The following is a 12575-nucleotide window of genomic DNA, read 5'->3' on the forward strand; positions in this document are numbered from 1 at the left end:
AAATACAATCTTTAAAAGAGAACACCTTCACAACAACTTCTAAATCTAGCACACAGAGACCATAGCCTACCAAGTTTACACATAAAAATCTTTTTTAAAAAAATACTATGTGGCCGAACAGGATGATAATGTGTGGAATAAGAGAGGCAGCGAAGAGAGACGGCTGTTACTCTGAAGGCCAAAGTCATTCAGGAGAGTCAGACTCTAAATAGGCAGTTTTACAATATCTCACCAATATTTTCACTTACATTTTACATTTTGTGTATATGCAAGAGGAATATATGACAAGGGATAACTGCCATAGATTCATCAGCATGATTCCCCACTCCAGCCCATCCTAGTATTTACTGGGGGATGCCATGACCTGCAACTGAGCATATTAGATTTGGTGAAATACTGTAGTGCACATCGGTGAGTGCATTAGACCTGTATGCCTGAGGCAAATAAAAGTACTATACATCTGTTACATTTCATGATGAAAAATAATATTTAGCCACATGGGAAAAGTTTTGCGAAGCAAAAAGAAGGTTTCCATGCAGCATGGAGATTGTCCACAATATAGTAATACACACACACAGGTCCACACATAGGTATGAGGACTAAAAGCATGTGTTGAAAAGTAAACCATATAGTGAGATTATAAGGAGTTTTGGTTTTCCTCTTTGCATATTTCTAAAAGCTTCTCAGAAGTTTATACAATGAAAATGTATTACTTTTGAAATTAAATTGTCGATCTGTAAAACTAAGGCAAACTGGTGGGATGGGGAAGAGGGAATAAAATGTGTCTGACCTCACATCTAATCCAAAAAAAGGGGAGGGGGATTGCAATGAATGGAAAACGTTTTTCTAAAAACCAAGTGCCTGCAAGATTGAAAAGGATGATGGCAAAATTCATTCATGGGTGCAAGTTGTTTATTTAGCACTTCCCCTGTGCCAGACTTTGTTCGGGGAGCAAAGCTTGTAGGAGTAACTGAAACAGACAAAACTCCTTGCCCTCAGGAAGTTGAATTTCATGTCATATAGTCCATATAGTACATGTACTATATGTACTATATAGTCTTTGAGATAGACAACACAAAGAACCAAACTGTAGTGTATGTTAGTTTCTAGAAATGAGAGAGAGATAAAACAGGGGGAACGAATAGAACTTTCGAGAAGGAGGGGCCATTTTAAGTAGGATCTCCAGGGGAATCCCTGGAGGAGTTGAGGGAGCCTGCCTGTTCGCTATTTGAGGAAAGGCCATCCCAGGCAGAACAAGCAAGTGTGAAGGCTCAGAAGTGGGGACCCATCTGGTGTATACAAGCTCAAAACAAGGTGGGCACACCATGCAATATACCAATCTAGTATCTGAGAAATGTACACTTGAAACTTCTATGGTGCTATCCAGCAGTGTCACCTCAATGCATTTAATTAATTTTTAAAAAGACAAGAGAAATAAAGTATAAATGGAAATAAAGCCGGAGAGAAAAGGAGAGGGGACTAGCCGATTTTATAGGTCAGTGCTGCTTAATAGAAACATTAGGTGAGCCACGTACGGAATATAAATTCTTCTAGGTGACACATTGAAAAAGTAGAAACAGGAAATGAATATAGTTCAAATGTTATTATTGCAACCTGTACATACTATCAAAAGTACTAAGGAGATGTTTTCCTTTTTTGGTTTTAAAGAGTTTTTTTTTTTTATAGCAGTTTTAGGGAGGTGAAGGTACAGAGATCATTTTTTCGTACTAAGTCTCTGGAATCTGATGTGTATTGTACCCTTACGGTGCATCTCACTGCCACCGGCATCACTTCGGGTACTCAGTAGCCACGTGTGGCAGTACCTGCCATTTGGGACAGCACAGACCCTAGGGCCTTGTAGAATGCTGTCATTACTATGTCTCTCACTGTGAATGGATTGGGAAGCCATAGAAGAGTTCTGAGAGCCACAGCGACATAATGTGACTTGGGTTTTCAAAGTCTCTGCTGTTCTGAGAATAGAGAAACAACTGGCCCCTCCCGCACCCCAGAAAAGACTTTGGACGAGCTCTTAGTAGAGAGCAAATCTGAGTATAGGCAAGAATGGATCCCGTAACGGGATCTGGTTTGGGGAATGAATGCGATTGTGATTTCCCCGACACACTGTCTCTGTACCGGCTGTGAATGAAACAGGCTGTCTTATTCCCAGGCGTAGGGATCTCTCTTCCTGCCTCAAGACCCGGGTAGACCATTACCTTCTCTAGGACATACCCTGCTCCAGAAATAACTTACCCTCTTACAATATGTTATCACAGCCCTCGGTCCATATGCTTGTTTCCTCTCATGGACTGTGAGATCCTGAAGACAAGGTGCATAACATAGCTATCTTAAATTCGAATGCCCGGTCCAGGTCCTGGAAGTTAGCAAGCCCCCAATAAATATCTGTTAATTTTTAGCTGAACATCCCCTAGATGAAAACAACCTAAGTGTCCACCAACTGCAACATATTGACCTATTTATGCAATTCAAAACTCTACAGCCAGGAGAATAAGCAAATCAAACTACACACAACATGAATGATTATGGTAAACTGTACGCTGAATGGAAGGGACAAGATATGGTACCATAGGATTCCACATATATAGTGTTTATTACAGACAAACGAATTGGAGTTGACAGGATGCTTACTCTTGCACACAGCAACCATGAGGGGCAAATGGGACCTCTGGGCTTCTGATAACTTTCTAGTTCTTTTTCTGGCAATTTGGTGTGTCCAATTTTGAAAACTATATCGAGCTCTACAGTTATATATGAACATTTTCTTATAGGCATATTATACTGCAATTAAAAACTTACACAGAAGAGAGATATATAGCTCCCAAAAGACAGCAAAACAAAAAAATTGTAAATTATTTTAAGTGCAGGTCATTTTGCTCAACTGTAAAAGTGTTGCAATTCACTATGTAAGAATAAATTTATGACTAATTGAATAACATAGAGCGTATGTATCTTTATAATTAAAAACTTCCCCTAGTACAGCATATGGGGAGTATTTTAAATCAATTTTCCTCTCGCCTCAAAAAGGATTGTGAGCGATAATTTGGAAAACATTGGAACATGTACTGATTTAGTGTTTTTAGTTTAATTCCCTTGTTTTTACGCCTCCCTTACAATTTTCCAGACAGGTGTACTATAAGCATTTTAAAACATGCAGCTTCGTATTATATATTTACACCAAGGCAGTGGTGCCCAGCCTGGGGCAGTCTTGCCCCGGAGGGGTCATGTGGCAGTGCTTGGGACATTCTTGATTGTCACATCTTGGGAAGAGGCCAGGGGTACAGCCACTCACAATAAGAATTATCTAATCCCAAGTTTCAGTAGGGCTGAGGTTAAGCAACACTGTTCTGGCTTAATAAAATGATGTAGGAATTTTAAATTGAGAATTCTTTCTTTACCAATTTAAGCTCCTACTTGAGAGATTTTTTTGACATGTTGAAATTGCTTTTCCCAAAGTGAGTGAATTTTCTTAAAAAATTGTATTAACGCCTTTTAAATTGCTTACATTTCTTGAAAATGTGTGCTGTGTGTGTGTTTTGTTTTGTTTTGTTTTGTTTTAAAAGGAAAGTTTGGGAAATATGTTGTTTGTAACAATTCTATTCTTCTTCCTCCAGGCTAGAAGAACAAAAGAATATCTTATCAGAATTTCAAAGAGATTTAAATGAATTTATTTTATGGTTGGAGGAAGTAGATAATGTTACTAGTATTCCACTTGAACCTGGAAATGAGCAGCAGCTAAAAGAAAAACTTGAACAAGTCAAGGTAATTTTATTTTCTAAAATCCCCCAGGGCCCACTTATATAAAGAGTATATAAATCTATTTTGTAATCTATTTAACCATTGATTTCCTGCACATTAGATTATTGATAGTTCCTCACTAGTGTTTCTCACAACTTTATTTTGTCTCAATCCAGTGTTTTCCAATATGTATATATGTTTAAAAATGTGTGTGTATACATACACATGTAAACTGCAGAGAAGTATTTTAAACAAATTTGAAATTAATTTTAAACTTGCAGAAATCCACAGCTCCCCATTATTTTAAAAATTGGGAAGAATCTTCATAGAAAGAAATCCCCTTTCTTAGGGAAGATCAATCCCACTACTTCAGCCTCTAGTGAACAGTGTTCAACTTGCCTGGAGCAATGTTTTGTTTTGGTTGGTTTGGGGGCGGGGGCCTTGGTGCTGGTTCACCATCTCAGCTGGTTGAATAGGCATCCAGCTTATTCAGGTTGCTTTTCCCACCTTCCCACTGTCTTGTCTGCCTCACCTGGCTGACTGACATGCTCTAATTGTGTGGTTGGATTAAGTTTCACGGTTTTAGTTTTAGGAAAGAAAATCTTTTTGATCTGTTTTACTTGAAATCTCTAAGGGAAGGTGAACAGGAAAAGGAAATTAACATTAATCATCCCCTATTTTGTGCTAAGTATTAGGTATATTTACATCTGCTACTTTATTTAATCCTCATCTCATACTTTCAAAATGGTTGCTGTTAGCCTCATTTGCAAGGTCACACGATCAAAGTAGAACGGAATGGCTCCTTTATCAGTGATTCACTAGGTTTGCACCTGCAAATTAGAATCCGGTGTCAACCACCGATTTCTGTGCAACAAATGTACACCTGAACAAAAGATAAAAGTATGAAAATGACCGCTCAATTCAGTAAACAAAAAGACTGAGCCCCTACAACTCTATGTCAGATATTGCACTCGGTATTTGCAATTCAAAAATAAAAAGTCCACTCTTCACTTGAGAATGGTTACGTCACGGAAAAAGGAACCCATGACATAATCTGTTCTTGAAAACTCATCTTTTCTACATGTATCCAGTGTCACCTGTAGCAATGTAATTGATAACTCATTTTAGAAACATGTTTAGCAGCATTTATTAATAAATGTGCATTAATTGTTCTTATCACATCAGATCAGCACTGTCCCATAGAAATTTTTGTGATGATGGAAATGTTTTACATTATCTGTTTTAGTAGCCACTAGCTGTACATGCCGTTTGAGCACTTGCAAAGTGTCTAGTGAGACTGAGGAACTGAGTTTTTATTTTATTGAACTTAATTTAAAATTAAATAGCATCACATGGCTAGTTGTTCTGCATTAGACACTGCCATTCCAGATGACACAAATACATGAAAGACTGTTGTGAAAACCGTGGTGGTTTTGTAGATTTGGGGAAAAGGCATTTAGAATGTGATGCTGAATGAATAAGAGAAATTTGAGGATGTGGAAGTGTCAAAAAAATGAATGAAACTCTCCAACTTTGAATCATAGCTCTGTTGCTTCCTACTTTTTTGTCCTTGGATCTGGTACTTTCCCTGGCTCTTGGTATGTAACCTCTCTGTCTCAGATTCCTTCTATGTCAGATGAAAATAATGAGGTCAACCTTCTAGGATTATTATGTAAAATTTAACAGGTAATGTATGTAGAGACCTTAGCACAGTGCTTGGTACCTGGTATGTTCTCAGTGTTGGTGATCTCTTAGTATAATGCAATTTCACACTCAGTGGTATGTTACAGCATGGAGACTCAATATCTAAGAAGATGATGAATTTACCCAGATTGTTCTATTTCTGCTACAGATGTGTTTTAACACTCTTGACTCTGCTTGCGGTATTGTTTTAGAGCTGATACTGTATGACATTTTTATGTTGAAAAATCTATCAGAGATAAGATATCGTGGCCCTTTCTAGGATGGGTTCATCTCCTCAAAAGTGAGTGTCTCATTCTGCCAGTTCTGTGTTCTGTAGGAAATGGTTGGTGTTCGAGGTAGCAGTGGGCCTTGGGTTAAGTTGTGCCTTGATAGATTAATCAATAGAGGCAAAGACACGCGGGTTGGCATGGCGCTGGAATTCATTTTAAAAGTTGTTGCATGTGTCTCTTTCAGTTACTCGTGGCAGAGTTGCCCCTGCGCCAGGGAATTCTAAAACAATTAAATGAGACCGGAGGAACAGTGCTTGTCAGTGCTCCCATAAGCCCAGAAGAGCAAGACAAACTTGAAAAGAAGCTCAAGCAGACAAATCTCCAGTGGATAAAGGTCAGACATTAATAACCATCTCTCCTGCCACACGCGCTAAATGTTGCAAGCGTTTGCGTTTGTTTTGTTCCATGGTTGTTTTACGGGCAGGAGTGGACGTGAGGGGTTGATATCTGGATTGTGTTTTGTCATTGTTTTTGAACCTGACCATTTGATTTAGCCCCACGATTTGTTGTGGGTGGAAGGCATGGTGATGGTACGTGAATGACCAAATGCCAGAGTATACAACATTATTACGTTGCATGATCTGTTCCAAACAGTGACACTGGAAAGAGACAAATGAATTAATTCAGTGTTTGGGTGTATTAACATATTGACATTATTCAAACAAGGTGGAGGTGGTCAAGTTCAACATGTATCATAAATCGAAATTACCTTAATGCATAATGTAGACTTAACCAGTGCTAAATGGATGCTAACCTTCTCCAAAATGGGGTTTTTGTCTTATTCATGCATTCATTCATTCAGTCATTTATTTAGTATGTATTTATTTATTATTTAATTATTTACTTAATACTTAATGTGTGTCTTTATCTTTCTACCTGAGACCCTTTTTAAATGCAGTATTTAAAATGTTTATCAAAGTAATGCATACTTACTCTTTAAAACCAAGTGGTGCATATGAATGAGTGTATAATGAAAAGAACATCAATTAATTTCTCACCATTTATCAAAAGATGTGGTAATGCTGTGGCAGCTTTCTTAAGTCCAATAAGCGTGTATGTGTGGGTCTGCTCCTCAGTTCTCTGTTCTCTGATGTTATATCTGTCCCTCAACTACTTCCACAACGGCTCAACGACAGTGATTTTTGAACAACTGTGTCGGGCTATAATTCACATGCCATGCCATCCACTCATTTTAAAGTATACCATTTACTGGTTTTTTATTTATTTTTAAAATCATATATATATATATATATATATATATATATATATATATGTGTGTGTATATATATGTATATGTGTATATATATGTGAGAAATGTCATTTTAATGATTTTAAGTGTATGATTTAGTGTCATTTATTACACTCACAGTGCGCAACCATCACCATCACCTTTTCCCATAACTTTTTCATCAGCCCAAACAGAAATTCTGTAACCATGAAGCAGTGACTCCCCAACCTTTTCCCCATCAAATGCCCTCCCCAAGGTAACCTCTTATCTAATTTCTGTCTCTATAAATTTACCAATTCTAGACATTTCATATATGGACTCATATATATTTGTCCCTTCTGTGTCTAGATTATTTCACTTAACGTTTTCAAGGTTCATCCATGTTGTACCCTGTACCAGAACTTTGTTCTTTTTTATGACTAATATTCTGCTGTACGTGTACATACGATTGTTTTATTTTTAAAAATTAGGATCTGGTCATGTAAACCATCTAACTTTGTTCTTTTTAGTTCAGATTGCCTTTGTTATTTATGGTTCTTTGGCTTACAAAAAAAGAGAAGGAAATCTTACCCTTCACGACAGCACGGATGGACCTGGAGAGCATTATGCTAAATGAAATAAACCAGTTGGAGAAAGACAAGTACCATATGATCTCACTCCTATGTGGAATCTAATGAACAAAATAAGCCAACAAACAAACTAGAAAGAGACTCATAGACAGACAGCAGACTGGCAGCTAGCAGAGGGGAGAGGGTTTGCAGGCCTGTGTGGAAAAAGGTGAAGGGATTAAGCAAAATCAAAACAAAGAAAAATACTTCACAGAGACAACAGCATGATAATTACCAGAGAAGGGGGGTAGGGGGAGATAGAAGAGGGTAAAGTGGGGATAAATGGTGACAGAAGGAGACTTGACTTGGGGTGGTGAACATACAATATATAGATGAGATATTACAGAATTGTACACCTGAAACCTATGTAATTTTATTAACTAATGTCACCATGATAAATTCAATTTAAAAAAAGAAAAAGAAAAAAACCAAGTACATTTTAGAACCAACTTGTCAAATTTTATTAAAGCTTGTCAGGATATTAATCGAAATTCTGTTTAATCTGTAGATCAGTTAACATCTTTATAACACTGAGTCATCTGATCTTACATCTCCCCATTTATTTGTCTCTATAATGTCATTTTGGTAATATTAAGCAGTTTTTAGTCCAGAGGACTTGCACATCTTTTATTAGATTGAATCCCAAACATTTGACATTGTGATCCTCTTATAAATGCAATTCATTACAAATTTTATTTTCTTTTTGTTGCTGGAACATAAAATATAATAGATTTTTGTATATTAAATAATCTCCCATGTCCTTGCTAAATTCACCTATTGTTTATAGAATCTTTTGTATTTTATATGTACAATCATGTCATCAAATAGAGGTAGTTTTTCTTTTCAATCCTATGGTTTTATTTATTTACTTTTTGTATAGACTAGGACCTCCAAAACAATGTGAATGGAAGTAGTGATTGAAAGGTTTTCTTAGACTCCGCCGAGGAAGAAATGCCAACCAGCCACAAAGTCAGGCAATAAAGAGCTTTATTGGGGTTTGCCTGCCCAGACGAGGTTCCCCAGCCTGCAGAGTGGGGCCAGGGAAGTCATGCCCAAGCAGGGAATGTGGCGAGGTTTTAGATTGGTTGGCTCTATCCGTGGGAGCTGTGGATTGGTCCCTGTTGAACAAAGCAGCAATATATCATTGGTGGTTCTCCTTGGGCTCAGGTTGCTATGCGGCTATCCATTTTGGCAAAGCCTGTCGCTCTGACTCCCTGGTTTGACGTCAGCCATCTTTTCCGGGTTGTAGGTCAGCCGCCATTTTGTCCTACCCTGCCCATCCTGACGGTGATCATTGGAAGTGTTGATTCATTCTCTGGCTCAGCTAGAAAGCTTTCAGTAATTCATCATTAAATAGAATGCTAGTTGTAGGATTTGGGGTAGGTCCTCTTAATCAGATAAGAAGTTTCTCTTATTCTCAGTTTATGAAGTCTTTATTATCACTAGGTATTGAACACACTTCAATACTTTCTGTGCATTTATTAAAACAATTATATGATTTTTCTCCTTTGTATGAACATGGCAAATTATAGGTAGTGGTTTTGGAGTATAAAACTGTTCAGGGATTACTGGATGAATCCTATTGGCCATGATGTCTTGTACTTTTTATAGATTGCTGGATTGAATTTTCTAATATGTGGGTAAAGATTTTTATATCTTTGTTCATGTCAGAAAAATTGTGTTTTTTTGTAATATCCTCATGTTTGTAGCAATGTTAGAGTATTCTTATAAAACAAGTTGCGAGGTACTCTATTTTTGGAAAAAATTATTGAAGATTGATATTATTTCTCCTTATGATGTTTCGAAGAATTCAGTTGGAAAGCCACCTGGGCATGGAGTTATTTTTATATGGGAAATTTTTTTGATAATTGGTTTTTTAGTGTCTTTCATAGAAACAGGATGGTTAGACTTTTCATGTTTTGTGTGTGTTGCCTTGGTAAGTTGTGTGTTCCAAGGAATGTGTCATTTTCTCTTTTGGGCCTGTAGACTTTGCTCATATAGCTAGTGATCCTTTATAGATTTTAAAGATTTTATTTATTTTAGAGAGATGGGGAAGGCAGGGAGAAAGAAAGGAAGTGAAACCTCAATGTGTGGTTGCCTCTAGCACACCGCCTACTGGGGACCTGGCCCACAACCTACGCATGTGCCCTGATTGGAAATCAAACTGGCAATGCTTTGGTTTGCAGGCCTGAGCTCAATCCACTGAGCTATACTAGCCAGGACTGGATCCTTTATAGATTTACATGTAAGAATGAGAACATAGAAAGCACTAAGTACCTGGGTGGGTCTTGTTGACTGGAGTATTTTACTCTATGCGCTAAGACAAAGAGCTGACTCTTGCGGAAAGATACCTTCAAATTCTGTAAGGCAGTGGGCTCTACTCTGAGGTGCCCACGCCAACTGCTGAGCTTCTTTCTAGTTACCGTGTTCAATTTCTTTAGATAAGAACCACATACTTTTCATTTTGGATTTATTTCTATTTTTGCTTGTAGGTAAGTGTTAAGGGAAGATCATTCATTGTGTGGTAGTTTTGAGCTAGGGGCCAATTTCCATCCACACACTTTCAGTGCTACAATTTTAACCTGCCTCTTAGCCAAGGTCAGATCCCCCTGTACCTAAGGCTGTTTCTCCCTTAACTCTCTATGTCCCTGGAGGAACTTTCCCCATATGTGCTTTTGATCCTGCAAGGATATTTTGAAATCTCTGATGCACTTTGGACCATAGTTTTGCTGCCATATTGGGCATATTTAATACCTGTTAACTTTGTCCTATTCAAAATATAATGCAAGTTGTAATCCTTTGAAGCCATAGCAAAGCCATACCAAGGAGATATTGCAGAACTCGAATTTTCATGTAATGTAAAATGGCTTCTTTCAAACATGGCACCATTGCCTCTGAAGAATTGCTTGTTATTCATCAGTATCCAACAAAATTGAGAGGTATGAAGAAGTTATACTGAGAAAAGTTTCTGTACCTAGGTGATTTGCAAAGAAAATAAGCTATTTTATTTGGGATTGTGTCAGGTTATTTATTATATTTTTAAATTGATGATGCTGAAGTTCCTGTGATGGATCATTTACATGACCGATCAAAAATTTATGAACTGGAAAGAACCAATCTTCGACATTAAAATCAAAATGTAAATTTAGATCTCTATAATTCAAGCAACTAAGTATTTGAAAAAGTCCCTTTTATTTTTATATATCAACACCTCCTTTCAGTTATAGGCATAGGTAGAGTAACACATTTTAAGATGAATTTTTTTACTGCTGAAAATGTAAAGTTTTTTGTTTTAATTATTTCAAAACAGCCATGTAAAAATACAGACATTTGTGGGGATCTGTTTTCTAAGTAATTAAATTTTGTAGCCACAAAATGATACAAATAAAATTATTCCTCACAGGAAGAAAACAAGGAGTGATACCCCAAAATGCTTCACAATATCTCAGCACATTTCAATATTATGAAAGTGAACACAAAATGTATAATTCTAGAAAATGTGAGAGAACTGTTTGAGACACACAATAGCAGCTTTGTGAATAGTAAAACATGAGTCATGCATAAAAATAAAATTTTTGTGGAAGAAAAGTACCAAAAACCAAGACTATGAACACTGAGACTTATATTACTAGATCATCCATAATATCTGGCTTCCATCCCCAAGTTATTTCAATGCTATACTTTTGCTACCAAATATATTCAGATTTGGGATCTTATTCATTAGCCAAATTCAAAATTATTTGTTTCTTCTCAGTCTCTATGTGTTGCCCCCATACCTGTTGGTTTAAATTTAGGGGGAAAAATGATCAGTGCCAAATTTAGATTAGTACCAAAGTCAGTAGTTTATAATAAAGTGAGAAATGATGGCCAAGGTCAACAGACGCTCTTGATCCCCATGGATCCTCAAGTACGGAGTCATTAGATGAGAGAAGGAATAATGAGGTCCCCTTCCCTATATTCTCCAGCCCCCTCCTCCATCCAAATGCTGGCATGGGTGGTTTAATGCTACTAGTAGGTCATAGTTGCTGAGGTACGAACAGGCCAGTTCCTTAATACATAGCATCTATGTAAATGTTCTACTATCACAATCTCTGGTATCAGGTGCCTTTCCTACGGATAACTCTAATATGCTGTATCCTGCATATTCACCCAGTTTTCTGATTACTTTGGCACCTTCGTGTTTCAGTACTCAGTAAGTTTCAGGTGTACAGCACAGCGGTCAGACCATCATACACTTTGTAAAGTGTGTTTTATTGGTTTGTATTTTGGAATCATGTCATATACTTCATTGAAAAGATGAAAAGATGGAACATCTTTATTTTGTAGACTCATAGAATTATTCAGATGAAAGGAACCTAATAAAGCTAAATTACTCCCATATCTTCAAGATTAGGACACTGAGTCATAGGAAGGCTATGTGATATATTTGAGAATATACTGCCCTCTATTTAAATATGTTATTTGAAAATAATGTATTTTTGTCAGTTTTTTTGTGAGGCCCATGATAATTCTGTGGATAATATGGTAGAAACAAAGAAAAACACAGTTTCCCATTGTATTCCATTGCCCCTTTAAATGTAAAAACTGGGATTTCTTGTCATTTAAAGAAACTATGAGAGTTTCTGTTTGCTTCTTGCCATTTTTGGAAGACTGAATGCTATATTTTCAAGTTACTTTCCCAAACTTTCTTTACCTGAATAGAACATTTGTGATTATGTAATACAAGAAAGGATCTTTTTGTGTTTCAGAATTAGTTTTATATTTATATATATTATTTATGTATACATATACTATTTTTGATATTAAATAACTTTACAGACAAAATATATTATACATTCCAGTCATAATAAATATACTTTTATTTTTGTTGAATAATTTTAAATTATTTCATCACATTTTATCATTTATTTGAAAGTGGTAAATAACCAGTTTGTTAATGCCTAAATAGTATAAAATAGTGCATATAAAGACCAAAACATTTTATAAACACAAATAAGTCATTTTGCTAGGAAG

General features: G+C 36.6%; 1 protein-coding gene across 4 annotated transcripts in view; it reads left to right on the forward strand.

Annotated features, from left to right (window-relative positions):
* DMD (dystrophin) overlaps nt 1-12575 on the forward strand; it is a 1990869-nt gene that overhangs the window by 1227248 nt on the left and 751046 nt on the right. For all 4 annotated transcript variants that reach the window (XM_053655812.1, XM_037127036.2, XM_053655810.1 and 1 more), the window contains 2 exons: nt 3630-3777; nt 5911-6060. In XM_053655812.1, coding sequence (XP_053511787.1) covers nt 3630-3777; nt 5911-6060 — 298 coding nt within the window. The remainder of the gene's footprint in view (nt 1-3629; nt 3778-5910; nt 6061-12575) is intronic.

This window comes from Artibeus jamaicensis, unplaced genomic scaffold (assembly GCF_021234435.1).
Source record: "Artibeus jamaicensis isolate MK-2021 breed Jamaican fruit bat unplaced genomic scaffold, CSHL_Jam_final scaffold_1283, whole genome shotgun sequence".
In the NCBI taxonomy this organism is placed as follows: domain Eukaryota; kingdom Metazoa; phylum Chordata; class Mammalia; order Chiroptera; family Phyllostomidae; genus Artibeus; species Artibeus jamaicensis.